This window comes from Vulpes vulpes, chromosome 3 (assembly GCF_048418805.1).
Source record: "Vulpes vulpes isolate BD-2025 chromosome 3, VulVul3, whole genome shotgun sequence".
NCBI lineage: Eukaryota > Metazoa > Chordata > Mammalia > Carnivora > Canidae > Vulpes > Vulpes vulpes.
In genome coordinates this window covers 70,112,842-70,139,602 of record NC_132782.1, presented here as the reverse complement: position 1 = coordinate 70,139,602, position 26,761 = coordinate 70,112,842, and the positions used below count along the sequence as shown (strand labels likewise).

At 50.8% G+C, this 26,761-nt stretch overlaps 1 protein-coding gene and 1 long non-coding RNA gene across 3 annotated transcripts in view; both read right to left on the bottom strand.

Annotated features, from left to right (window-relative positions):
• The window catches only part of LOC112934279 (uncharacterized), a 42,798-nt gene extending 32,742 nt beyond the window's left edge, over positions 1 to 10,056 (bottom strand). The window contains exon 1 of the long non-coding RNA XR_003237875.2: positions 8,776 to 10,056. This is a non-coding gene — a long non-coding RNA (uncharacterized lncRNA). The remainder of the gene's footprint in view (positions 1 to 8,775) is intronic.
• A 4,598-nt stretch (positions 10,057 to 14,654) lies between these two features.
• ANKRD33B (ankyrin repeat domain 33B) overlaps positions 14,655 to 26,761 on the bottom strand; it is an 81,805-nt gene continuing 69,698 nt past the window's right edge. For both annotated transcript variants that reach the window (XM_072752709.1, XM_072752710.1), the window contains one exon: positions 14,655 to 21,403. In XM_072752709.1, coding sequence (XP_072608810.1) covers positions 20,571 to 21,403 — 833 coding nt within the window. In that variant the 3' untranslated portion in view covers positions 14,655 to 20,570. The remainder of the gene's footprint in view (positions 21,404 to 26,761) is intronic.

Below are 26,761 nucleotides of genomic sequence, written 5' to 3'. Positions count from 1 at the left end.
GGGAAATGCAAAGCAAAATCACTTCCCACCCACTAAGATGGCTAAAATCAAAAAATCAAATAATAACACGTGTTGGCAAGGATGTGGAGAAACCAGACCCCGCGTGCTGTGCCGGCGGGAGCGCAACACGGTGGCAGCCACAGAGAAATGAAAACACACCTCGACCCGCTCACCCGCCAACGTTTGGAGCCGCGTTACTCATCAGGGCCAACAGAGCTGCCAACGATTTAGGTGTCCGGATGGGAGGACAGACCAACAAAACCCGAGCCTGGCGGGCGGGGACGGAGTTTGAGGGAGGCGGTGGCGTTCAGCACGAGCCAGCCAGAGCCCCTTGCCCCTGGGGCGGAGAGATGAGCGCCGGGTCCGGGCGCTGGAGCACGGGCGGGGCGGGGGCCGGGCCGGGAAGCTGCCCTCGGGAGGGACGGGAGGCAAGAACGTTGGAAAGAAGGGGCGAGACGCCCCGAGGGAGCAGAGGTCTCGGGTGGAATCCCCGCCCCTCTTAGGGCCTCGCCAGCCCCGCTGCGGGGAGCGCCCTGCGTCCGGGAGGCCCGGCCTTGCTGCCGGCGGTGCAGGCGGGCGCGGAGGCAGGAGACGAGGTGGAGCTGGGGGAGCTCCAGGAGGCAGCCTGGAGCTGGGAGCCCGGGTCGGGCCTTGGACGCCGAGTCCTCGGGAGACACGGAGCCGCGGGGCGCCTGGGTGCTGGCGCTTCGGACGGGCACCGGGTGAGCGGAGGCAGAAGCACAAACCCCAGAGGAAGAAGGGGTGTGATGAGGCCCAAGGCTGACAAGGAACCCCGCGGGGACCAGAAGCTCCGCCAAGCTGCTGCCCTTTGAGGGGAGGGCAGGGCGGCGGGGCTGGGCTGCCGGAGCGAGCTGAGCCTTCTCCGAGGCTGGACCCTGAGCAGACAGGCCCGGACAGGCCCCGACAGGCCCGGGGCGCGGAGGCGGTGTCGGACCTGCGGCAGGTGCGGGGCGCTGGGGGGGGGGAGGCGCAGCCTGCACCTGCCCAAGCCAGCTCTTCAGAGAGCATCGCGGCGCCTCAGCTCTCCACCTGTATGCAGGGGAAGGGGTCTTGCCCGGATGAAAAAAAATCATGGATATTAACTTCCTGCCTAATATAGACACCAGTTTCAAAAGAACAGAGCTCCCAGCACAGGCAGGTGGCACTGGTAAGGTGCAGAGATTTGGGATTGCAGAGAGGGAGGCCTGGATCAGTGCCTGTCCAGGCTGTGCCCAGGAACAACAGCATGGAATTAGAGACGAGGCTGGAGAGGCCCAGCCAGTGATGAGTGGAGCAGGAATGGGCGGATCCTTAGGAGGTTGAGGACCCCAGGGCGCCCCTAGGGCAGATGTACCCAGAGGTCAACAGGCTTGCCTTTGCCCTGGTTCCTGCGTGCTGTGTGCACTGTGCGCTGCCTGGGGATAGACTGAGACCCCCTCTCCAGGCTGGATCAACTGGGAGGCCCACTACTACCCTGGCCTGGTCTGGGGAGACCGGCTCCCCACTCTCAACACATCCTCCTCCTGTGCCATCTGCTCCCTGGGTCCAGGGAGAAAGACAAGTACCATATTACAGCCTCTCCTGGCCCTCAGGTCCACACCTACGACATCCATGCCCACCTCAGGGAACCGCCTCGGTTCCATGCTTCCAAACCAGGGTCAGCACCTGGTGGGGCGACACTGGCCATCCTCGGAGCCCAGAGCAAGTGTGGGCCCTCCTGGGTGCACCCTCCCACTTAGTACCCAGGTGGCTCTGCTCCTCTGGGCCTCAGCTTTCTCACTGCCAAAAGGAACCTTCCTGAACGTCTCTGGTGGGGCTGTGTGTGTGTCAGAGGTGAGCACTCAGGTGATCTTCATTTATCCCCATTACAGTTATGGTTATTCATTTATGACACAAGACCAGAGACACCAGGAGCTTCTATCCATTGAAAGTGAAACCCGGGCAGTGGCAGAGGAGCAGGGCAAAGGGGGGGGGGGGCAGCCCTGGGGCTTTCAAGCACACTCACACCACGACCTCAAAGGCTGACTCCAGCGCACACAAGCACATGCCCAAGAGTGGATGGTACTGCTCCCCGTCCGTGGTCCTATGCTTCCACCAGCCAGGTGTGGGCACAGAGAGCCAGGGTGTGCACAAGAGTGTACAGAGCTCCAGAGGGTGGCAGGCCCGTGGCTTCCACAGAACCAGCCAGAAACAGTGGGAAGCTCTGGAGACAGTGAATTGAGCGCCAGCCAGTGGAGGTCACTGCCCGACCCAGGTTGGGGGCATATGCACCACACTCGGGCGCCCCGAGAAAGGGCAGGGCTGGAGGGAGGACCTGGAGGGAGAGGAAAGACATTGCCAGGCACAGCAGGTTTTTAATTAATGAATTCTTTTTAGAACATCTGTCTCCTGCCTCGGTGGCCCGTGGTGTTCTTCTGCTGTCCTGCAGCTTTTTCTAACTTCACAGCTGCCATGCTGGTTAAGTGTTTCTTTTTTACAAACCCCAAAGTAAACTTATTTTCCCCAAGACTTGGCATCCTGCTGAGCTCTGCAGTGTAAAAACAAAAACAAGACACAACAATAAATAAATAAATAAATAAATAAATAAATAAATAAATAAAACCCCAGCATTTCATAACCATCCCAGGCGGCGTCTACAGCCGTATGCTCCCAAGTATAGAGAAGGTGAGTGGGTGTGGTCATTAACTGTGAAAGTGGGAGTATTTGAAGTTTCCTCAATATTTGTATTAACCCGGGATCCCTGGGTGGCGCAGCGGTTTGGCGCCTGCCTTTGGCCCAGGGCACGATCCTGGAGACCGGGGATCGAATCCCACGTCGGGCTCCTGGTGCATGGAGCCTGTTTCTCCCTCTGCCTATGTCTTTGCCCCTCCCTCTCTCTCTCTCTCTCTCTCTCTCTCTCTCTCTCTCTCTGTGTGTGTGACTATCATAAATAAATAAAAAATAAATAAAAATAAAAATAAATAAAAATAAAAATATTTGTATTAACCAGGGGCACCCAGGTGGCTCAGCGGTTGAGCATCTGGCTTCGGCCGAGGGCATGTTCCCAGGGTCCTGGGATTGAGTCCCGCATCGGGGCGCCCGCTGGGAGCCTGCTTCTCCCCCTGCCTGTGTCTCTGCCTCTCTCTGTGTGTCTCTCATGAATGAATAAATAAAATCTTTTAAAAAAAAATAGTTGTATTAGCCAGACTTCTCCAGAGAAACAGAACCGACAAGAGATGATAGTAGATGATGATAGTATAGATAGATGATCGCTAACTAGAGAAATAGATAAAGAGATTTATTATAAAGAATTGGCTCCCCTGCTTATGGAGGCTGGCAAGTCCAAAATCTGCAGGTGAGCCAGCAGGTGCGAGACCCAGAGAAGAGCCAATGCAGCTCAAGTCCAAAAGCCATCTGCTGGCAGAAATCCCTCTTTGCTGGGGGAGGTCAGTCTTTTGCTCTTTGCAGGCCTTTACATAACTGGAGGAGGCCCACCCACATCATAGAGGGCACCTGCTCCCCTCAAAGTCCACTGACTTAAATGTGAATCTCAACCAAAGCCTCACAAAAACATCCAGGATAATGTTCGACCAAATATCTAGGCCCTGTGGTCCAGCCAAGAGGACACAGAAAATGAAGCATCCTAACCTTTCATCACCACTCACTTTTCTCAGGTTCTTCAAAGCATCGTGAACCTGTTTTCACTTTGTCCACACTGAAGCATCTGTCCACCTTGCAACATTCTGTCAAACATGTATGCAGCTCTTCCAAACAGACTTTCTAAAATTCAATTAAGGGCATTCATGACAGGAGAAAATCATCTCTCCCTCACCCTCCCCATTAATCCTAAATATTATTATAAATCTAATTGCCATGCTTTAAAAAAAATCCAATTTGTCGACTGAAAAAGACCCAACATGATCTGATATAATGAACAGATATAATGAGGAAGATTTGGGACTTTACTCAGAAGCCCTGGATGAGTGATTTGATTACCTTTCAGCTCTGTCATTTTGAGGTGCTGCGGGTCACCTAAAAGAGAAAGTCCAACATTTTGTCGCACGAGGGCTCAGTTTTCATGCAAATTACCAGAAACCTATTTGTGTCATTCTTTAGAGATGCATGGAGATCATGGAATGTATTTGGAGTTCTAATGATGTCTTCATTATCTCTAGGGCAGTGGTTTTCACCTGGGGGCGATTTTACCCCCAGAGAACCTTGGGCAATGTCTGGACACATTTTTAGTTGCCCCAACTGGGGTCTGGGGATGGAACGAGAGGTACTAGTGGTAGCATCCAGCGAGTAGAGGCCAGGCGTATGACCAAAAGTCCTACAATGCACTGAGAACAGCCCCAACAACAAAGAATTCTCCAGATCCCAAAGTCAACAATACCAAGGTTGAGTAGCCCTAATGGAGTTCTTGTTCTAGAACTCCATGACTGCTAACAATGCAATTACATAACTAAAGGCAAATTTCCCTCATCCCAGAATCTTGAAAAAAATAATAATAAATGTGTTTCAGTGACAAGGGCACATTTGGTGCAAGCAGCTAAAGTAGCTCAAGCTTGTGTATGCATTTCAGTCCCTGGAGCAGCAAATAGCAAATTGCCCTGATGCAGAACTGCTCCTGGATGCAATGGGACATTTTAGATAAAGCCAGCCTTCCCTTCAGGGAGAGCACGCGGTGCTTCTACAGCACGAGCAAACCCCGTGTCTGCCACAGAAGGACTAAAGGCCAGCTGTGACCTCCCGGGGAGGTGGCCACCTCTGACCCACCACTCTGCACACAACCTGAGTGACAGATGTGGGACGTTGACACCCTTTCTACCCCTCCGACATGAGGATGTCCAATGAGTTGGCTCGACATTTAGCAGCAGCATGTGCAACTGGACCAAATCACCAGGCATCTAGAAAACACATATCAGAGCATGAGATGGGACAAAAGTCTGTACAAGTCACGTGCTTTATCACAAAATTCTCCACCTTGATGCCAACGATGCCTCGGCCTCTGTACCTCAGTTGGCTAGAAACTTTCCCGGCTCAGTCACTTCTAGAAACACTACCTGCCAGGGTGTCATCACCAACCAGGGAAGCCCTGTGTGACTCACGGGAGTCATCTGGCACAAAGGAGTAGCACTTCCAGTTAGGTTCAGATTCGTTCTAATTCTGGTCACTAGATTCACCAAACATCAGAGGCGGTGTCAGGCCAGAGCCAAAAGGCAGTCCACGCGCATGCGGTCCCAGATCTCCCGTGCCCACAACAGCAGAGCGCGGTGGGTGAGGACCATCCTCGCCATGAGACGGATGCAAGAAGCCCACATCCTGGCACAGGCCACCTCTCAGACTGGTGTAGACTGGGCCTGAGAGAGGAGATGTGTAGTAGAGAAACCTCTGAACAAAAATTACAACCAAAACAAACAAGCAACCTAAGCAACGGGCTTTGGAGTCAGATTTCCTTTAGAGCATGATTGGGAAACCCCCTCAAAGGCATATAATGTCACATCATGTACATCTCCCAGCCCTAGGATGACGCTAATCCCATCATGCCAGTGCCATTAAGATAACTAATGAAGTCCTTTATAGGTTTGTTGTTTGACTTTCATAGCCAATGCTTTCTTCCTGCCTTAAAATGAATGTTGTTTCCAACTTAATAGGTTATTTTACTATCCTCATAGAGGCTCTCACCATATTAAAAGGATCCCCCAAAAAAGATTTCCTATGAGGCAACAACAAAACCAAAGGATTATCACTTTACAAGCACAAAGTACTGTGACATCTAAGAAAGAGAAGCAGCATTAGCGTGATAAACAAGTATTTTCTTCGAAGACAATTAGGTAATCTGAACATAATAGGAAAAGGATCAATGAGCACTTATAAATTAATGCTTTATTTCAACTATATAAACTTAACCAGTTTATATAGATTATTATAAATCTAATTGCCATGCTTTAAAAAAAAAATCCAATTACACTATTTTCCACGAATTCCAAAGGCATCCAAGTAGCTATGTTCCCCACCCCACCCTCACCACCAGCATCTTCATCATCACTGCCACCATCTTCCTCCTCCTCACATTTATTGAGTGCTTACTACATGCTAGGCGCTCACAGCAACTCCACCTGGCAGACTTACTTTCACTATTACATACACGTGACAACTGCAGCCCAGTGTGGTAAACAACTTACCCACATAGCTAGTAAGTGGCAAAGCTAAGATTGGTCTGGCACCAAGCTCTAGGCTTTCCACCACTAATCATGAAAGAGCAGAACATTCCACTGTCATTTCCACACTCGATCCGTCTGTCAACCCAGACCATCTCCGGGTCCTCTGTCTTCCCACAGAAGAGAGCTCCGATGCTCCTCTGGCAACCAACAGAAGTCCTCCCAGGGGCAGGAGGTCCCAAGAGTTGGAGGAACAACAAGATCCTCTGGTTGCCAAACATCTAGATTGGAGCCTGAGAGATGCCAAGGTCCTGCTCCCAGAATGGGTAGCCCTAGGAGAAAGTTGAACCCCATTTGAAGGCCTTTACTGGGCCAGATCACAAAAAAGAGGAAATCATGAAAGACTAGACTTAAGTCCTACTTCAATGTCTGGAGATCCAAGTCTAAGTTCTAGACGTTGTCTCCTCTGGGAGTAATGAAACGCTCCTACGCACACGCTGCAAGTGCTCATCTCCAGTGGGGCTGGAGCAGCAAACTGGAAGGGAAAGTTCTATGAGGAGAGCAAGTCTACAATGGCGAGGATTCCCCAAAATTAGGAGGACAGGGCCTCCTCCTGCTTGTGCCCCAGAAGAAGGTTGAGAGCAGAAAATACTAATAAAACATTGACTTTCTTCAGCTTTGGTGCAGGGATGCCAGTCTCCCCCATGCCCACACCCCTTCCTCTTTGGAATAGAGCCCTATTATCCAGTACAGGCAATGCCCCCACTTCCACGGCTCCATTTTCCAACCTGATGCGTATGTGTGGCTGCAGGACAAAGTTTGTGAATGGGATACAAGTGAGTGTTAACTTAAAGGGAGGTGAATCATCCAGAATATTTGCTTCTTGTTGCCCTTTACCCCTTTCTCCTATGTGGAAAGTGGGGTAATGACTTGTACTCCAGCAGCCAGCTTGGATTATGAGGCAACCAGGGGTATGGAGCTCCTGCCAAGGATGACAGAGCAGAGGCAAGAAAGAGCCTGGATCCCTGATGACAGTGGCACCACCATGCCCGCCCCAGCCTGCTGCTCTAGTCTTTGCCTGGAAAAGGACAAACCTTGACATATTTTTAGCCACTCTTTTTTGGCCATAACAGAAAAGCTTAGAGCACAGACTCTGAAGCTGGACCTTGATTAAATCTCAGCACCTCTGCTCACTAGCACTGAGGTCTTACATAGGTCTCTTGACCTCTCTGTATCTCAATTTCCCCACGTGTAAAATGAGGCTAATCATAGTTTCTATGTTACAGGGTCATTATGTGCCTGGCACACAGTAGCAGGTAAGCTTTTGTAGTGATATAAATCATAATGTCAGTGATTATGGCAATCACCATGTCATACCAACGTCAATGACAATGACTGTTATGAGTTTTCACTCATATGCAGCTAAACCTAATTTTGTTTGATACAAATGCTCACAGTAGCCAAGCAAGAGTGGGCTTTCCTTGGAACAAAGGAGGAGACATGGCTCCTTAACCTCCTTCAGCAGCTACTCCAGGGAGCCATGAGGTCAGAAAATCAAGGCCAGTTTCCAGGAAGCAACCCCGGTAACCCTGGTAAATAACTTGGTCAGCCAACTACCAGGTTCAGTTTTGCTAAGTTGGCAGATGAGTTTTAGGCAATAGAGAGGACGTCAAGGTTGTGTGAGGGAAGAAGGGAGGAGACACCATCCAGAGAACATGGGGTAAGGATGAGGTCCCCACGGGAGCAGATGCCTAACCAGAGAGACTTGGTAAGGTTGTCCGGGATGACGCTGCATGCAACTGACCCACCCTCCATCTCCTCTGAAACCTACAGTGAGACCTCCAGGCTTCTCATGAGTTCCTATCCTGAGTTCCTAAAGCATTGCTGCCCATAACGTCCTTAAGAAAGCAGCATAATATCTATCTGCTCATAGTAAAGAGAAGGTCACAGTAATTAAGTACTTTGTTGGCCAGATTCTCCAATCTCTTGGGCAGTGCCAGGCCCCACCATCCTGAGTTCTAACCCTGGCGTGGGCCAGAGCCAGGACCTCTGGGTGCTGGTGGAGGGATGGCACTCTGAGCGTGACAGTGTGACAAGACTCTCACCACCTCAGGGAAGGCCCACTTGCCTCTTTGCCTGTTTTTCTAAGTTATAGGCGGCTGGATGGTCAGAGGGCAGGTCAACAGCAACCATCCAGTTCAGGCATCCCCGTCCTCCCAGAAGACCTGGGGATGGGCCTCTTAGCCAGGCTCCACTGTGGGCTCTGGGAAGAAATGAGGCACTTCTCCTGGGAGCCACCCTTCTTCCTTTCACCTGTGGTTAGAAAGATCTTGACCCAGATGGTCTGGGATGCTGCTCTTGGCACTGAGGCAAGCACAGGTCGTAGACTGCTACACCATGACTGACAGCTCAGCCCTAGGAGCAAGGAGCTGGGACACCTCTCCACTTGCTCGGAGGCCCTGCATGATCCAAGGTAGTTCACCAGAGCAGGGGCTTACACAGGGCCTGGGGCTGAAGAGCTCTGGCCAGATTCCGTCTGGGAGAAGACCTCCTAATGGAGCATGTTAGAATTCAGAAGGCCCTTACAACATGTCTGTCCTCATCCCCACTGTGAGCCATTATTCTGCTGACCTACCTTCCATCCGGAATCACAAGGGCTCTTGAGAGACCTTCCTGATGACTCGGAGGTCATGGAGGCAGAGAAGAGATGGAGAGCCCCTGAGACGGCCAACCAAGGTGGCCAGCACAGCGTCTATGCTCCAAGCGGCCCCCAGGACTCCGTCCAAGACTGGCAACAGGCAGGGTGGGCAGCGTCCGTTCAGAGACTCATTCCTTAAGGAAATGACGAACCCTGCCAGGGTCACAGAGAGAACAGTAGCAAAGCTGGGCCCGGGCCCCTGTCTGTCTCCAAAGACCTTCCCCACACAGCCTAGAATATGTATGTTGTCATCTCGCTTAATTAAGCAAGCCAAGCATCTTCTTCCCCGTATGCTTTTCTGGGAGAGAAGCCAGGCTGAATCCAATGAAGCAGGGTATTTTCCACGTGGCTGTTTCTAGCGAGCTGATTTAGCTGGTCTCCACGGCCACTTAATATGGTCTTTGTCAAACAGCAGTCCGCTCAACAACGTGGCCTAATCGGCAGCATTCCCGAGAGGCATTTGGGTGCCGGACGGCCACCACTGCCCCCTCGCCAGCGGCTAGCAGCTGGGGCAAGTCAGCTTCTGCCGGGCAGATGAGGCGAGGCGAGGCGGCTGGCGGCTGCCCCAGGTGTGCGTGGGGCCTCCTCCGCCTTCTCACCTCCAGGACCAGGGCCCAGGCCCTGTGAACACCCTGCGGAGATGCACAGAGACGCCGCTCAGAAGGCCGCGCTGCCCATTTGGCGAGGGATCCACGGGTGGAGGAGGCTCAAGCTCAGCCCTCAAGGCTGGCCCAGACAGGACCACAGAGGGAAGGGAGGCCCTTATGTCCTGCCTCCGTGGGATGGACGGACTTTGGTCTGGAGGACGCCAAGAGCATTGGGAGCAGGTGCCCGCGGTGACCATACTCCCAGGGGCTGGGACAAAAAGGACGAGCAGACTGCGGATGTGGCCTCTGTGCAGCCAAGGAGCTTTCAGAGCCACTGGCGAGTGAGCAGGTGTGCGTGGGAGCTGGTGCGGGGCAGGGCGGGCCTCAGCTCTACTCCCTCCCTGGGAGCCTGGTCTGACGTCAGAAAGCAGACGGCCCTGTGACCGCCCCCAGGTTTAGTGCGGACCACAGCAGAGAGAGGCCGAAAGTAAGTGGCTGCGAGCTCTGTGCCAGTCTTGTTAAAGATCTAGGTATGGGGACCCCGGGGGGGCCCAGTGTTGAGCGTCTGCCTCCGGCTCAGGGCGTGACCCCGGGGTCCCGGGATCGAGTCCCGCATCGGGCTCCCCGCAGGGAGCCTGCTTCTCCCTCTGCCTGTGTCTCTGCCTCTCTCTGTGTCTCTCATGAATAAATAAAATCTTTAAAAAAAATCTTGGTACAATTTCTATGTCATATAAACTCTTCATGAAAACCTTACGCACCAGGAAAATCTCCACTTTAAAAACGAGGGTGCTGAAGCAGGAGCTTAGGTAACGTGCCCAGAGCCCTGCAGCCAGAAGGGGGCAGAGTGGAACCAGGGTCCGTGCTGGCCTGGCTACTCCGTGCTGCCTCCCAGGGGACCAGGGGCCGGCTGGGACTCTGCCCGGGGCCTACACTCCAGGGCCTCGGTCGGGAGTCAGGAAGTCAGCGTCCAGCTCGCCAGTCTGCAGGTGCTGCCGGGGGAACTACCATGGGCCAAGCCCCGTTCCAGATGCTGGACGATAGTGGGGAGCCACGAAGACGTGGCCCCTCCACCTGTGGCCCCTCTGCCCGTGGCTTCTTGCCTTCAGGGGTAGAGCAAGGAGAAGGGGCTGGTGGCACCGGAGGCCAACAAGGTGGAGGAGCCGGACAGTAAGGGTTAGGAGGGGGTCCCACCGGGGTGCAGTTTGGGGGAGGGCAGCATTCCCAGCCTGGGGTGCGAATTGTGTCCCCCAACAAGATCTGTTGGAATCCTAAGCCAGGTGCCTGTGAACTTGCCCTTATTTAGAAATAAGCTCATTGCACATATAATTAAGACCAAGTCACACAGGATTGGGATGGGTGCTGATGCGGTGACTTATGGCCGCATGAAAGAGGAACATGTGGACACAGACTCAGAAGGAAGCTGGCCGTGGGGTGCTGGAGGCAGAGGCAAGAAGAGGAAGGATCCTCCCAGAGGCTGGTGGGGCCCGGCCCCGCTGACTCCTGGCCTCCGCCCCGTGAGGAAATAAATACATTTCTGCATTGTGAAGCCATGCAAGTCAGCTGTCATTGTCGCAGCAACCACAGGAAGCTGATACAGGTGGGAGCACCAGGTATTACTGAAAAATTTCCCAAGTGCTGCTGATGCGGCTGGTCCCAGAACCCCCGGGGCCCTGAAGAGCCACTGGTTCATGTGACGGTGGAGGCTAACCCACGGGCCCGGGGAGAACGTGAGTGTTATTGCAGCATCTCCAGGGCACCTGGCCTGATTGTGGGACTGGGGTGGTCTGGAGAGTTCCAGAGACACAGGTGGGGCCTCGGCACCTGCACAGCACTGGGAGGGAAGGTCAGGAAATGCTTTTCCCATCGGACCCCAGAGAGGGCATCATGTACTTCAAACAAGGGAGGAGGACGAGACGTGCCCCTGGAGGGGCCATCCCAGTGGGGTTTGGTCAGGAAGGATTGCAAGCCTGCACCTGGCAATGACCGCTCAGGACAGTTAGTAGGTAAAAGCTGGTATCCCCTCCCCAGGAGGCGGCCCACGGACAGGGGGTGACTGGGCGGGGGGATGGCTTGGGCCTCCCAGCCAAGGGACTCCTCTGCCAGGGAGTAAAGACACTTGGCAACCTTTTCCACTGCAAGAGAACTTCCCCACCATACTCTTGAACCCTCCTGTCTGTCCCTGGTGACCCAGAGAGGGGCACCCAGGGCCAGCTTCTCATGTAGGCTCTTGGGACTAATCCTTTTTCAGTAAGAGCCAAAGAAAAGTTGAAATCCTACCTTTGCAATTCATTTCTCGATTTTGTTTTTTAAATAATGCTTTTGAAATATCAAAGTGGATTAGGGTTTGATTTGTCTATTTTATTTATTTATTTTTAGCCAGAAAAATTAACATTTTGTTAGGTTTCTGTTTTTAAAGTGAGAGCAATAATGAGCTCGGGCAGGATAACAGGTCTCAAGGCAGGCGGTTCAGGCTGGGCAGGGGTGGTCACCCCCCACTCCCCCACCCCTGACCTGGCTGACCCTGATGCAGGGTCAGTGACCTCTGGGAGTGGAGGCTGCTGGCCAGCAGTGATTTATGTGAGCCATTTGCACATCAAAGTTTGTTTTGTCAGCAGACTGGAGGCTTTCAGCCACCTTTCCTGCCCCTGGGTGCAAACCAGCCAGGACATCAAGGGAGATGGCAGGACTGACCCTGGGGAGCCAGCAACCAGGGCTGCACGCAGGCAGAGCTCTGAGGTCGTCCAGAGGCTGATGTTCTCCATCACATGTGGAGACACTCCTCCGAGGCCGGTGGACAGGGTGGGCAGCGAGGGAATGCACCTGCCGGAAGCCACCCCTCCCCGTACCTTAGCTTCATGGGTGAAAGCTGGAGCTTCACCAGGCTCCAAATAGATGCAGTGAGGGAAATAACGGGGATGTGACCACGTCCCCCCTCATCCTCTCACTTTTCATGTCCTGATTTTCACTTTTCTTAAGGACTATCCCTTGTATGCATTCCTATTTACTAATATTTCTACCCAACACATATACACGTTTTTCACAAACAATAAATACAACTATCTCCGATCACCAACATGGTCTAGAAATTTTTATTTAATATTTGACTTCCTGGGACACCTGGGTGGCTCAGTTGTTGAGGGTCTGCCTTCAAGGGCATGACCCTGGAGACCCGGGATCGAGTCCCACGTCGGGCTCCCTGCATGGAGCCTGCTTCTCCCTCTGCCTGTGTCTCTGCCTCTCTCTCTGGGTCTCTCATGAATAAGTAAATAAAATATTTTTTAAAAATTTGTCTTCCAAAAAAAATTTTTTTTGTCTTCCTATTCAAGGTCCTTCCTTAATAATTGTGATTTTTGGTGGGTAGAATTAGGATCTTCTAACTTGGCAGACTTCAGACTTCCTAAAGGCAGAGCTGAATTTCCCAAATAAATAGGAGCCAATTTCAGTGTCATCAAAAATAGCCGAGGGGCACCTGGCTGGCTCAGTTGGTGGAACATGCGCCTCCTGATCGCAGAGCCGTGAGATCGAGCCCCACATTGGGGATAGAGATTATTTAAAATAATAAATAAAAATCTTTTTTAAAAACCCACAAATGTAAATATAAGAAAAATTACGTTTGACTATATCATAATTTCACATTTTTATACAAGACACCTTAAAGATATGCGATAAAATGGGAGAGAAAACCCCACAATGTCTCAAAGAACTATGATCTGAAATTTATAGCAGAATCCTACAAATGGGCAAACCTGACACAAAAACACTAAACTAAAAAACTTATCAAACAGGAGATTAAAATGGTCGAAAGACACTCAAAAAGATGCTCCACCTCACCAATAAGTGGAGAAATGAAAATTAAAATGAGACGCAGCTCTCCACCCATCAGTCCGGCGACGGTGAGGAAGCCAGCGGGCGACAGGTGCGGCCGCGGGGGGCCAGGGCTCCCTCGGGAGCCTCGGCGGGGAACAGGGCCGCGGGCTGCCTGGGACGAGCCCCGCCTGCGCGTCGCCCTGGCCCGGCCCTTCTACGCGCTTGTGCACAGCGGTGCAGGCCAGGCCAAGGCCCTCGTGCTCCTCGGGGGGAGGAACCGGGGAACCACGATAACCCAAGACGGGGAAACGCCTCAGACGCCGGGGTGCCTGCACCCAGAACACCGCGGGGACCCACCTGCACAACGGGGCCCAATGTGCTCTCCCCGAAACGGGAGTGAAAGAGACCGTGCGTACGGCGGGATCTCGTGTGTCAAACACGAAGGGAAGAAAACACTTAAAACACATTTCGAGAAGGATGCCCCAGGGGAGGGTCAGTCGCTTTTCATGTGAGACTCTTTTACAGCTTTCGGCTTATTTTTCTGTGTTTGTACATCCCTTTTTTAGCCGTTAAAAGAAGAAATTGATGAGGTACCTTATATTGGCTAACTGAACTTAAATTTAAAAAAAAAGAAAAAGAAAATTAATTTCAGAGTTCTCTGAAAAGCTTTTCAAGGACATATTTTAAAATAGAGAAATTCCAGAACATTTACATTGTACCAGTGAGGTAAAGACAAAAACAAAACTGGATTTTTGTTTGGACCCATGTTATGTAAATACATGGAAACAAGGCTGCAGGGTGCCCACGCTGGTGGGCACCCGGAGGACTGCAACGGGATCATTTTAACGTAAGTGAAAATATTCCTGGATAAATCATTAATTTAAAAAAAAAAACCTTACCGGGCAGCCCCGGTGGCTCAGCGGTTTAGCGCCGCCTTCGGCCCAGGGCGTGATCCTAGAGACCCGGGATCGAGTCCCACGTCGGGCTCCCTGCATGGAGCCTGCTTCTCCCTCTGCCTGTGTCTCTGCCTCTCTCTCTGTGTCTCTCATGAATAAATAAATAAGATCTTTAAAAAAAAGAAAAAAAAAAAGAAAAAAACTTACCATCCAAAAGTAAAGTGAAAGTGTATCAGAAGAAGTGCCCATCGATTTCAAGCAAAGTAAGTGACAATAAAAAATGCTGACCTGAGTCATAAAAATGAGGGACCTGAGTGGCCAGGGGTTGAACGTCTGCCTTCGGCTCAGGTCATGATCCCAGGGTCCCGGGATCGAGTCCCACATCAGGCTCCGTGTGAGGAGCCTGTTTCTCCCTCTACCTATGTCTCTGCCTCTCTCTCTGTTTCTCATGAATAAATATCTTTTAAAAATAAATACATAAATACATAAATAAATAAATAAATAAATAAACAAACAAACTGGCAAATTTGTCTCATTTTCTCATTAATACACACTTTGGTTTATTCCAATACCACACCGTTGTACCACAAGAATGTTGATTTCACAAGTGATGTTTAATCCTGTAGCCACAATCCCCTCCCCCATATTTTTACATTATTCTTTCTATATTTTTAAAATATTACAGAAAATTGTTAGAAGTTGAAAGGAACAGACACATTCTTTCTGCTGAATAAGGTATCATATTTAACTTAAAGATTATTAACCTTCTGGATGTTCTGGATAGAGAAATTTGAAGCTGCTGGGAGTCACATGTAACCCTGAGGTCTAAATAGGAAAATATCTTTTATAAACTGTAACAAATCTCACCTTGAAATAAAAACCTATGAAATGCACACAATTCCATCCAGAGTCAACATTGTTACAATATCCACTTTCAGAATGGACAATGACAACAGCTTTACATTCAGAAAACACAGCCTATATACCAAGATGGCGTAACTTGCCACCTGGCACCCCGTGTGCGAGAAGTCTGTTCGGCCCTTAGGCTGTCACAGAGTTGCCCTTATTAAAAATACACGTCCTCAGATGCCCAACAAGCCAGGCAGAACAATGGTTTGAAGGAAGCAAATGCCAATGGGACTTTTTCTGTGCATCTGACCGGAGGCATATCATTGACATTCCCTGGGATGTCCCCACGGCTCACAGGGTTGCCGGGAACGTCTCCAGGTTTATAGGATCCTTACATATTTTTCATCCAGTTCTCTAGAGTTGTGCAGTTCCAAACCAGCTTCTAGAACATCTGCTCAAAAACTGGCATTAAAGTGCTTCAATGCAACCTCCCAAAACATTATAAAGTGTCAGGTCAACTCAGGTCACTGCTCTACCTGGAATGACTAGCTTCATTTTTGTTTCTGGCCTACATTTCCTTTTAACACAATACAAAGGTGTAACACAGGGATGAGCCTATCTCTCTTAAAAACCCAACTGTGTTAGCTTCAGTTAGACTACCTAAGACTCGGGCCGACTGGCGAAAATCCTAGCGCTTCCTCAGGGTGAGATGGTGCTGACTCTACAGCTAACCTGGCACCGAGTACCAAGAAATCCAGCGTGGCCACCGCTGAATGCCTGGTGGAGCTCCCCGAGCAGTCTTCTCTGGCTTCGGCCTCTCAATGACGGAGGATGTCATCAAAGGCCGAGAGGTGACCCGGATTCGGTTACTGGACGTCGCCAAGGAGCTCCTGCACAAGCCGTCGGGGCCAACACTGCCCCACAGTAAGATCTGGGTTACGGCGGGCGGGCTATGCTATGTGTCCCATTGAACAAAGTGCTCCCCGTGAGTCTGGGGCAGTCCAACCCTCCTGAACACACTATCAAAGCAGGTCACACCTGACATTCCCTGGGAGCCACAGCAGGGGTCACCTTGGCGAGCACAAAACCGTCTTCCTTCTGTTCATCTGTGTGTTTGCAAGCACACGTGTGTGTGTGTGTGTGTGCGCGCGCGCACGCGCGCGTGCACACCCTCACCTTAGCACGCTGACCGCTTTAGCATGGCTTGCAGCCAACGGCCAGCAGAGCACTGCAGTGGCTGTGCCTTTCACAGAAGCCTTGCTTCAGGCTGGGTCACAGTGAGGAAACTGTGTGCACAGCACAGCAGCCATTCAACCGGGTCACTCGAAAATTAGCTAAATCAGTTCAGGTAGTGGTGGGTTTTGTGTTTCTCTCTTTTTTTTCCCCCCCAAAAAAACAACCTCCAGAAGAATTTTTTTAAGCCACTTATTTTAAATGTTAGTGAAGAAACATGTGAACCCAAGGTCCCAGAAATGAGCAGCTGACTCCAGAGTGTCACTCCAAAGTGACAAGTTCTAAACGCATCAAGGTGTGAAACGGGGAACGGCAATCTGCCTCCGGGGAAGAACGGTTTTGTTCTAAGTTCTTTGTGGGCAGCAGCACCCTGGCCGTGACAGTCATCCTCCCGAGTCCAGCTGCCGCCTTAAACGGGACTGTCGTAGTGCAGGCGCCGGCGGTGATGGACCTGCCACCTTCCCTGCCCTCCAGGGCAGGAGAAGCCGCAGCCCGGCCCACTCATTACCTGCACGGGCCGGAGAGCGTCCTGGGCAAATACCCAGGGAGCGTCGTGTTAGCGTTTCCCCCAAAGGCTGTAAAAGAGAACAAGTGCAAGCGTTTTATCACCTACAAGCTCACGTAGACCTTACAGCAGTAGGTAGGTGGTGGCTCTCCAGGCCACGGGAGGCAGGAGGAGACAAGGGGAGCGGGCGGGCTCTCCTGGCACACCTGGGGAGAGGCACACCCCGGGAGAGGCGCACCTGACTTACAGCAGGCCTGGAACTCCTTGCACAGAGCGAACAGGTTCATTAGGAAAAGACGGTCTTCTCTCGGACTGTAGTGGGAACGAGAGGGCGGAGGTGCAGGGTTCTTGCCAGAGGCTGCAAGAACAGCCTCATCTTGGCCCCTTTACTGAACTCTCAGGGAGGCCTCTTTTCATAACTTGGTACCTCTGATTCTTCCCCAAGGATAGCCAGCTTTGCATCCATTTCAGGACTGGGGCTTGGCCCACCTGGTGCAATTCCGTTTACACAGCCGCCTGGCCTCCCCTCAGGCGCTGGGCCCCCAGAGGCCTGTCACCCCCAGCAGCTTGGAAGGAGGTGGGCAGACGCAGCCTGCAATGGCCCGTGCTCCAGCCGACCTCACGATCCCTCTGTCCTCTGCTGAATGGGTCCCTCGGGTCTCCATTCACGTCGCTGAGGTATCCAGTGCTGCCACTGGGAGGAGCCGCAGGGACTCAGGAAGGTTCTGGGTTGTGTTCTCCAGCGTGGCCAAGACATGGAGACTTCATGCACTGAGCCCTGAGGTCCCTGCAGATGAACCTCTCCCAGCTGTTCTCCGCCCTCCTTCCAGCGGTGAGCCTGGCACTGGGCTGCCTACAGAACACTGGATTCACAGAAGCCAGGCCAAGAAACTGGCACTGGCACCCTGCACACCCCAGTAACAGACAGGGGGAGCCAGTTCTAGAGGTAAAATCGGTGAGTCGCCCATCTGTGTTCTCACGGCCACTTCACACAAAGACTGAAGTGTTTTAAATACGAGGGTTCACATCCACAGGAGGTATCGGGAGGTGCTGGGGTGACCTCATGTCCACTCCAGAGCCATTTTAGCTGCCAAAGTCCCAGGTCTCCAATAACCAGAAAATCTCAACTGAGGGAGATCACAGGCCTCTCCCTGGAAGACAACACCACTGACATCATCTCAGAAATATTTCTTCTGTCTAGTGTAATCATAATTCACTCGAACAGTTTAATAAAAGTATTAAAATATACTTCATCTTTTCTTCTAACTACATTTATATATAAATCCCTGAGAAGGTACCTGTCAACTTGTAATTCACTATTTACAGTTAATAAACATCAGGGGTGCAAGCAGACACCGGCTTGTCCTCCTCTGTATAGCAGAGTGTCTGTCATCTGGCAGGAGAGCAAACTAGGTCTCCCTCCCTTGGACAGGGGTAAGGGGGTGGGAGGCTCATTCAGTTGAGCATCCAATTCTTAGTTTTGGCTCAGGTCATGATCTCATGGGTTATGGGATCAAGCTCTGCATTGGGTCTCCTTGCTCAGCAAGGAGTCCGCTTGAAAGATTCTCTCTCAAAATAAATAAATCTTGAAACAACAACAACAAAAAGGCATGTGGGGCTGTGCCAAAATCCTAAACTCTCTGCACAGGAACTGGGGAAATCTGTCCTTCATTCACTGGGTAGGTGGAGGTCACTACATGATAACTCAACTTCCTCTCATGATCGCCTTCCTTTTCTGCCCTTTTTAGACCTCAGAGTGGTGGTGCCAAGGAGGATCAGGGCATTCAGCCAAAACTGGAGAAGAAAACAGGCAAAGGAAGGAGAGGCAAGCAAGGAAGAGAGAAGGTGAAGGGGGTGGCAAGGAATGAATGTGCCCACAGAGCAGAAGGAGGTCATTGCCCATCATCGCCCCTGCCCCCAACCAACACTAGAAGCAAAGCAGCAAAAGGTGACCCCTCAGTGAGAAAATACAGCCAGCCACTCAAAGCAATGAAAATACACAAACCAGAAAATGATCTCAACAGATGCTGGATCAGACTGTGAAGGAGATGAGGGGTGTTTCTCTTCACCTCATCTCTTCCAAGGAGACTCGGCCAATCCCAACTCTTGGAGCTGCAGCTACCCTTAGTATCAGTGATGCTAAAAGTGGTTCCAGACCTCTATGCCATTCTGAAAAAAGGGAAAGGCTCACTAAAATCTGACTTTGAGAGCTGCATTAACATCACAACTACCCATCAGGCTGGTGCTTCCCAGTAGCCTGATGATTGAAGTTTCTGGAGAGAGGAGCATGAGGCCCCAGAGAGTGCAATGCTTCATGGTGCCAAGAGGGAGGGACCAGAGAGAGGCCGGCGCCACCCGTGCCCACATCATGAGAGAGGTGCTCATCACGACACAGCCAGGGAGCACGATTTGACATGTGAATCCAGGGTTATGAGAAAAAGCTTCCAAATCAGTCTCTACTATTTTAGATCTATGGCTTCCAAGCAGGATAATTTTTAAATAAAGTGCCGTCAGTAGTGCATATGTGACAGATACTCTGCAACCCACATGGCCAGAGATTCATTAGAATTTCTCAGTGCTTTGGAGATAAAAAGTCTGGACAAAAACTCCCACTGAACTCAGGGCCCAGGGCAAATCACATCCATGCTCTGCCCAAGTCCCCATATCTTGGAAATTCTACAAAGCCAGCATGAGGATAAACTGAACATCACAGGCAGTCATCAAAGGAAAAAATACAAGTAATTCCACACCAGGAGCTCTTTGGAATTGAGTCTGGAGGAGGGAGCAGCCCTCCTCCGGACTCACTCCAGTAGAATTTGCCTAAAACAAGTTTGCTTAATATTCAGTTCTAATCTGTTTGTTTAGTCCTCTCCCCCTTTCCAGTGATTTGTATCACTCTGATGGCTTATTCTTTTGCAACTTTTTTACATTTTAAGGATATCTGAATTCAATTTACCTAAGAGCACAGAGGACTTAATTTTGTAGTTCTAGTAAAATTCTATTACATTTGCCCCCATTTTATTAAATAATAGATTTTTCTCATATCTATTTTTTAATATGTTGAAGGCTTTGCATCCAGTTTATCTAAAGTCCCTTGCTTAAAATATTTAGTTCTAGCAATAAATACATGCTTCTCTATGCATGGTTTCGTGCTTTGACAACAGGTTTTTCTTCATTATTATTACCGTATAAGTAAGAGAGCTTTCAAATAAGATACAAAGGAAATCTGATTCCCCTGACTTACTTCATCATTTTGCTGGAAAAGTAAATGCCTCCATCAAGTAGAAACAATTATTTGAATAGGTTAATCAAATCAATAAGAACATACAATGCTCACGCACACCTATGGTGAGAAGGAAAGACAAATGGCAAGAAAGGGGAGACTTCCACAAATTCTGTATGAAATCATAGAGATATCACAAATAATTATTGCTATAAACAGTATGTTAAAGGGTCTTCAGGCAAACATGTTAAAACTGTCTTAAATACAAACAGCCCCATCACCAGTAAAATGCTGCAAATTGGATCATGATTAAAAATACAAAATTATTCAGACCCTTCGATAAATTGGTCTTAAAATTTTCTCAGGTGAGGTTCTAGAGATAGGCTTTTGGGGCAAATTTGCCCACTAGGTGTACAGATTGCCGGGGGAACCGGTTTTAGGCTCGTGGACCTGCGCCCTCCCCCATTCACTGTGCAGCCGGAACCGACGGCGCGCGCCTGGGCCCTGTGCGAGCCTGGCCCGGGGCCGCAGGGCCGCGGGGCCGCGGGGACAGGGGGACACGGGGCCGCGGGCCAGCAGGGAGGCCAGCCGCACCCTCCCCCGCGCAGCCCCCCGACCCCGCAGCCCGCGGCTCACGTCCTCTTCCTCCAGGACGGCGCCCGCTTCTCCTTCTGCGCCGCCGCCGCCCGCTGCCTCTCCGCCTCCTCCGCCCGCCTCTTCTCCTCCTTGGCCTCCTTGTACCGCCACTTGGGCAGCTGCAGGTGCGCGCTGTCCTTGGTGCTGCCCCGCGCGGCCGCCCGCTCGGGCTGGAAGGTGGGCGCGGGCGCCTTGCTGATGCGCACGCGGGGGATGACCACGCCGGGCCGCACGCTGCTCCTCCTCAGCAGCTGCAGGGGCAGGAGGCTGGCCCTCCGCGGGGCGCCCGGCTGCTGCGGGGACGCGAGGCCGGCTCTCGGGGCCCCCTCTCTGGAGACGCCCACGGCCCGCGAGGTCCGGAACGGCGGCTCGGAGCCCTCTATCTTGTCACCCGCCTGGGCGCGCGTGTCCCGGCCCCCGCGCGCCTCCAGGATTTCCTGCACCGCCAGCCGCCTCTTCCCCACGCAGGGGGCGTCCTCGGGGCACACGGTCTGGCAGACGATGGCCACGGCGGGGCTGTAGAGGCTCGTGGTCATCCGGACCATGTGGTCCAGGACGCCCCCATCCTCCGGGCCCTGGCGTGAGCGCAAGGCCAGCGTGGAGCGCACAAGCTCGGCAAGCCTCTGCAGGCAGCTTTTGGAGCCCGACGGCTTCAGAACCGCCTCCGCGGGCGGCGGCAGCTCTGGCTTGTACCTTTCCCCGAACTGCTCCGGGCAGGGTCGCTGCAGCAGCCTCTGGATGAGGCGGACCGCCTCCAACCGGCCGGTGTAAGCCGCCCACTCCTGGGGCGCCATCCCGCGGCGCGGGTCCCGGGCATGGACGTCTGCCCCTGAAAAATACCAAACACAAACGGCAATGGGAGAGAATGCGCCAAGAACAACCCGGCCAACGGCAGGAAAGGAAAGACTGAAATGGATCAAAGACAGAACCTGGGAAACCTAGTAACTGGCCACCTGGAGCTGTGGCACCTGGATGACCCTGCCTCTGCCCCTGAACTGCAGCCCACCTTGAAGTGCTCCAGCTAGTGGCTTACTTTTCCTAAACAAAACTGCCTGAACCCAGCCCCTAAATCGCACGATTTTTAAAGAAATAAGACTTCGTGGCTTTCCAGCAATGGAGAGGTGACTAGACAGCCAAGGTGCTTCCTGAACACTTCAATGATGTTACTAGAATGTTCCAGAATACTAAAAGGAATAATCGCTTGCAAAGTGCTTGGCATCCCATTTCTTTATCACCTCACATTTTCCAGGAAATGTGCAGTCCCTCACTTCTTATACTGTGTGGTTGGTAGGTCCTAGATCTATCCTCTTCACCAAACTGTGGGCTTGTCCACCACAGAGTTCACCTCTTACTCGTTTTGGTTTCCTTGACACATCTTGTCCTGGCTGGTGGAGGTGTGCAATGAATAAAGATATGTTACAGATGGTGGTAGTCACAGTGGCCAAGGGACCTACCTGAGGCCTCCAAGCTGGTAAAAGTGAAGGTCTCAGCCCCATGCACTTCCTGCCACCCCACAGGGAGGGCTGCTTCCTCTATGACAGTTTTCTGTGTCAACGTGGCCAGACTATAGTACCCAGGGATTTAAATTCAAATCTAGGTGGACTGTGAAGGTATTTTGTAGGTGCAGTTAGCATTCACAGTCAGTTGACTGAGTAAAGGAGATTGCCCTCAACAATTTGGGTGGGCCTCATCCAATCAGTTGAAGGCCTTAAGAACAATAGCTACAGTTCTCTGGAGAAAAAAAAAACTCGGCCTCAAGACTGCACCATTAACTCCTGTCCAAGTTTCCAGGATGGCCTGTGCCCACTAATTTTGGGCTCTCCAACCCACAAAATCACGTGAGCCAATTCTTTAAAATAAATCTCTTCATGTGTACCTCTTATTGGTTCTGTGTCCCTAGAGAACCCTGACTCCTACATCCTCAGTCACTTCCTTAATAAATCTCACCCATACCACCCACTGCCCCCTCCTAATACTGCAAATTTAAACTTCAACTCAACTTGATGAAATGTTCATAAATTTCAGCATGGTCGTATAAGAGAAATTAATAAGGAATTGCTGTTCAATTAATCTTGGTCCAATCCCAGCCCCGTACACAGTTAAAAATCATTCAGGATTTCAGGTCACATTAGTCATACTTTCTCTGGCAAAGCAATGTGGAGAACTAGGGCAATTATCTAGTCTGTGAGCTCCCCAGGGACCAGGACTGGCAGAGGCTTCTGCATTTATATCCCACACAGACCCAGGTGGCTGACGTGTGGCGGTGGCTCAGTGCAGAGCAGAGGCAAGGAGGGCTCAGTGGCCCCCCTGCCCCAGCACCCCTCCAGCGACCCCCCACCCCAGCCTGGGCAGACCCAGCTCACCTGAGATTGCCTCATCATGCTCTTCATTCAGGGGCATATTAAAAAATAGGCATATTAGAAGAGTGGTAATTATTTGGAACTGGAGATCGGGATGGAACTCATTAGCCCGAGTACAATTTATAAACTGACAAAAATGAAAAGGGGGCAGTAAAAATGTCGCCACAAAAAATAGATGACACATTAAACCTTAATTAATTGCATGTCACTTAAAAAGGTACAAACTGCAAAATTAAAATCTTAATGAACATGGCTTGAGAAAGACATTTTTCAAAAGCTAATGGAAAACTAAAGGAACAGCTGTCCAAAGTGTAGCACACACACTTCTTCCTGTTGCTTTCGTGCCTTTTCAAAATGATCTTGGAACCCACACACGTTTGGCAGAATGGCAGCGCAGCCTAAGGGTAGGAGTTGTGCCATCATTTGGGGATTCACTTCCTTTTTTTTTTTTTTTAAGCTTTATTTATTCATGAGAGACAGAGAGAGAGGCAGAGACACAGGCAGAGGGAGAAGCAGGCTCCATGCAGGGAGCCCGACATGGGACTCAATCCCGGGTCTCCAGGATCACATCCTGGACTGAAGGCAGGCACTAAACCGCTGAGCCACCCAGGGATCCCATGAGGATTCACTTCCTTCAGCAATGGGTATGGGTAATATTCATGGCCCGGGTGGAGTGACTAAATCATGGAAGGCTAGCACCGGTGACCAACACTCGATACACAAGCCTTTTAGAAAACAGAATTCTGATGGGCCGGCATCTGCATCTTCTCCTCATGAACTTCTGGCATCCTGTTCTCACCCCTACCCAGTGCTGTTTCACCCAGAGCTCCAGCCACGCAGCCCGAAGTTGGGCTCCTGCCCATGCATCCACTTGCCGCCACACCATTGAGTGCTGTGAGCTGTCTACACAAAGTCCTCTAGTTTATTCCAGGCAGCAACATACTCAGTTCTAGGCAATGCATCATGCCTGGTGTAAACCTGGGCTTTGCCACTTAGGTACTATTGATGTTTAGGGCAGATCATTATTTGGTGTGGGGGCTGTCCTGTGCATTGTTACGACTTGTAACAGCACCCCCATCTCTGCCCAGTAAGTGCCAGCAGCATTCCACAGTTGTGACAGCCAAATACGTCCCCAGACATTACCGGCTGTTCCTAGGGGGCAGCCCCCACAGTCTACCCAGTAACTGCAATCCTGTTCCCCCTTTTTCTTAGCCTCCCTTACAGCTGGACAGTGAGCGCCAAAAAGAAGGCTTTTGTGCCCTGATAAAAGTGACCACTATGGTTGGAGGTGCCGCTGCCTATCTGAAGCCCACAGTTCTGGTGACCAAGTCGTGGTGGGGAGGACGGGTGATGGGGGTGCTGGGTCAACGCATAAAGGAACCTAGTTCTGTGACGTCCTCACGGAGCCCAAGGCCAGCACTGCACAGTGACAGCCCACCTCAAGACTTTCAGTGAGGTGAGAAAAACACGCTTGTTTTCTTTCAGCTACGGGCAAGGCAGGATGTCTGACTGGAAGCAGAAAGCACTCTAAGCAGGTGCTAAAGGAAGACAAGTTACCTTCCATCATTCATCCTAGAAGCTTCCCCTAGAGTCGCGGCCAGGTGTACAGGACCGGCGCAGGCAGCCAGAGCCCGGGCCGTGTTGCTTCCTGGCCGGCTTCTCTGCCAGCCCCCCACATTATCTACCCTTCTAAGCCCCGCTCCGGTCCCCCTCCCACCAGGAGGCCTTTCTGGTCACATGGGACCCCTGCATGTCTCCTCCTGTGCCATCCTGGCCTGTATCTGGGGTACTCAGGGTATAAGCGATACGGTAAATTAGAATGCGGGGTCTCAGGAGAGGCCTAATTTGGGGGCGGGGAGGATGGACACCTGCTTCCAGCCTGGTCCACCCCGGAAGCCGTTTCCAAAGAGATCTTGTACTTGGTCTTTCAGAGGGTCTCAGCAGGGCCGACTCCCGGTTACCCAAGGGCTCCCTTCCCCATCCTTCACGCAGCTTCCTGGCTCACCTTTCAGAAAACCTAGTTTCCCTCAAGTCCTTCTCTCAAGGTTTGCTTTTGTGCCAAGCTAAATACCCAAGTGAAGACACTGCCCTTGGTGACACGGAATGCCTGACTTTTAGCCCTTTCTCTGCATAATAATTTGAAACTATTCCAACTTGGCAAATTCTCAGGTCACAGGAAAACCATATTTTCCTTATAAACAGAAAGAAACCTCTGCAGTGATACCGTTATCACTTGGCTTCGGGAGCACACCGTCGGGGCTTGCCTGGGACAAGAATGACCACAGGACCAACCAACAACAGCAGTGCCTCTCCCCCATTAAACCAGCCTCCCGCCCCTTCCGAGGTGTCTGCTTTGTTGCCCGAAATCACAGGAAGAGACGAGCCTCTTGTTTGCCTACGTCTGCTTCCCAAATGCCGCAGCAATCAGACCACGCTTCAGGTATAAAAGCCAGCTCTCTTAAGCAAGTCTGGAGCCTGCCAGCCTCCACTGAGCTCTGCTTCTCTTCAGAGAAAATCAAATACTCGTTATGGCTTCTCGGAGCCACTTATTTAAATAGACCTGTCACTTCAAGGCATTAATATTCCATTGAATTAACAAGAATCCGCAGCCCCACTTGCGATTCTTATCAGCAGAACTGACATTATTCCTGGAGAAGCCAAAAACCAAAGAGCCAACAAATCAGCTTTTCAGACCCTGGTTACATTTTTATTAAAATCCAAAGTATTGATAATTCTCACATTATTTCGTTCTGCCTGACAAGGTAAGAGATAAGAGCTGGTATGTGTCTGTATGTTATGAACCACTGGCAAATCTAAACAGTTTAGGGGGGCATCCGTGATCCATCATTTCTAAAAGGAAATGGTTCGTACTGAATGGAATGAAATTGCAACTCAGAAATTCAACTCAGGTGCAGAAATACACTCAGGTACAGGAGAATGCTTGCACTTGAAAAAATGAGGATGAGATACCCATTTCTGCCTTAGCCATTCAGACGTTACAGCGCTTTGTGCCTTTTGCTTTTGAATTGATCACAAGATGACCATTCTGTGATTAGCTCTCAAGGGACCTTCCACAGCTGCACACAAATGCCCTGGACCTCTGAGGTGTCCCAAGGCTTTAATTTTACTAAATATTAATATGTTAAATGGAAATAAGAAGATTTTAAAATTCTCGTGCAAATTTTTTAAATATCCCCACACGTCTCCTTATTGTTATCCACTCAATCCAGGAGAGACTTCGATCACACCTTTTCTTTCCTTTTAAAATGTAACATGCTTTTTTTTTTTTTTTTTTTAAGTTAAACATAACATGCAGGGCACCTGGGTGGCTCAGTGGTTGAGCATCTGCCTTCAGCTCAGGTCGTGATCCCAGGGTCCTGGGATCAAGTCCTACATCAGGCTCCCTGAGAGGAGCCTGCTTCTCCCTCTGCCTGTGTCTCTGCCTCTCTCTCCGTGTCTCTCATGAATAAATAAATAAAATCTTAAAAGAGAAAAAAATAAAATAAAGAAATAAAGAAAAAAGTAACATGCACCTCTACTTATGTAAAAGGAAAATGTATTTTCCTGGGAAAAAGAAGTATGAGCTACCTTAGTAATAGAAAATTTAAATCTTCTAGAAATTAAACAACCAAAATCTTAGAGGGCCACTCATAAACTCCCTGAAAAAGGTGTCAGATTTTTACATTAAGAAGGAATATAGAAAAAGCTGGAAGGAAGAATTGCATATTAGAGGGAAAAGCTTCTCTTTTCATTTTTTCTATCCTTTCCCATTTAATCACATCAGTTGTTCTTAACAGGAGAGGACTTCACCTCCCCAGCCCCAACCT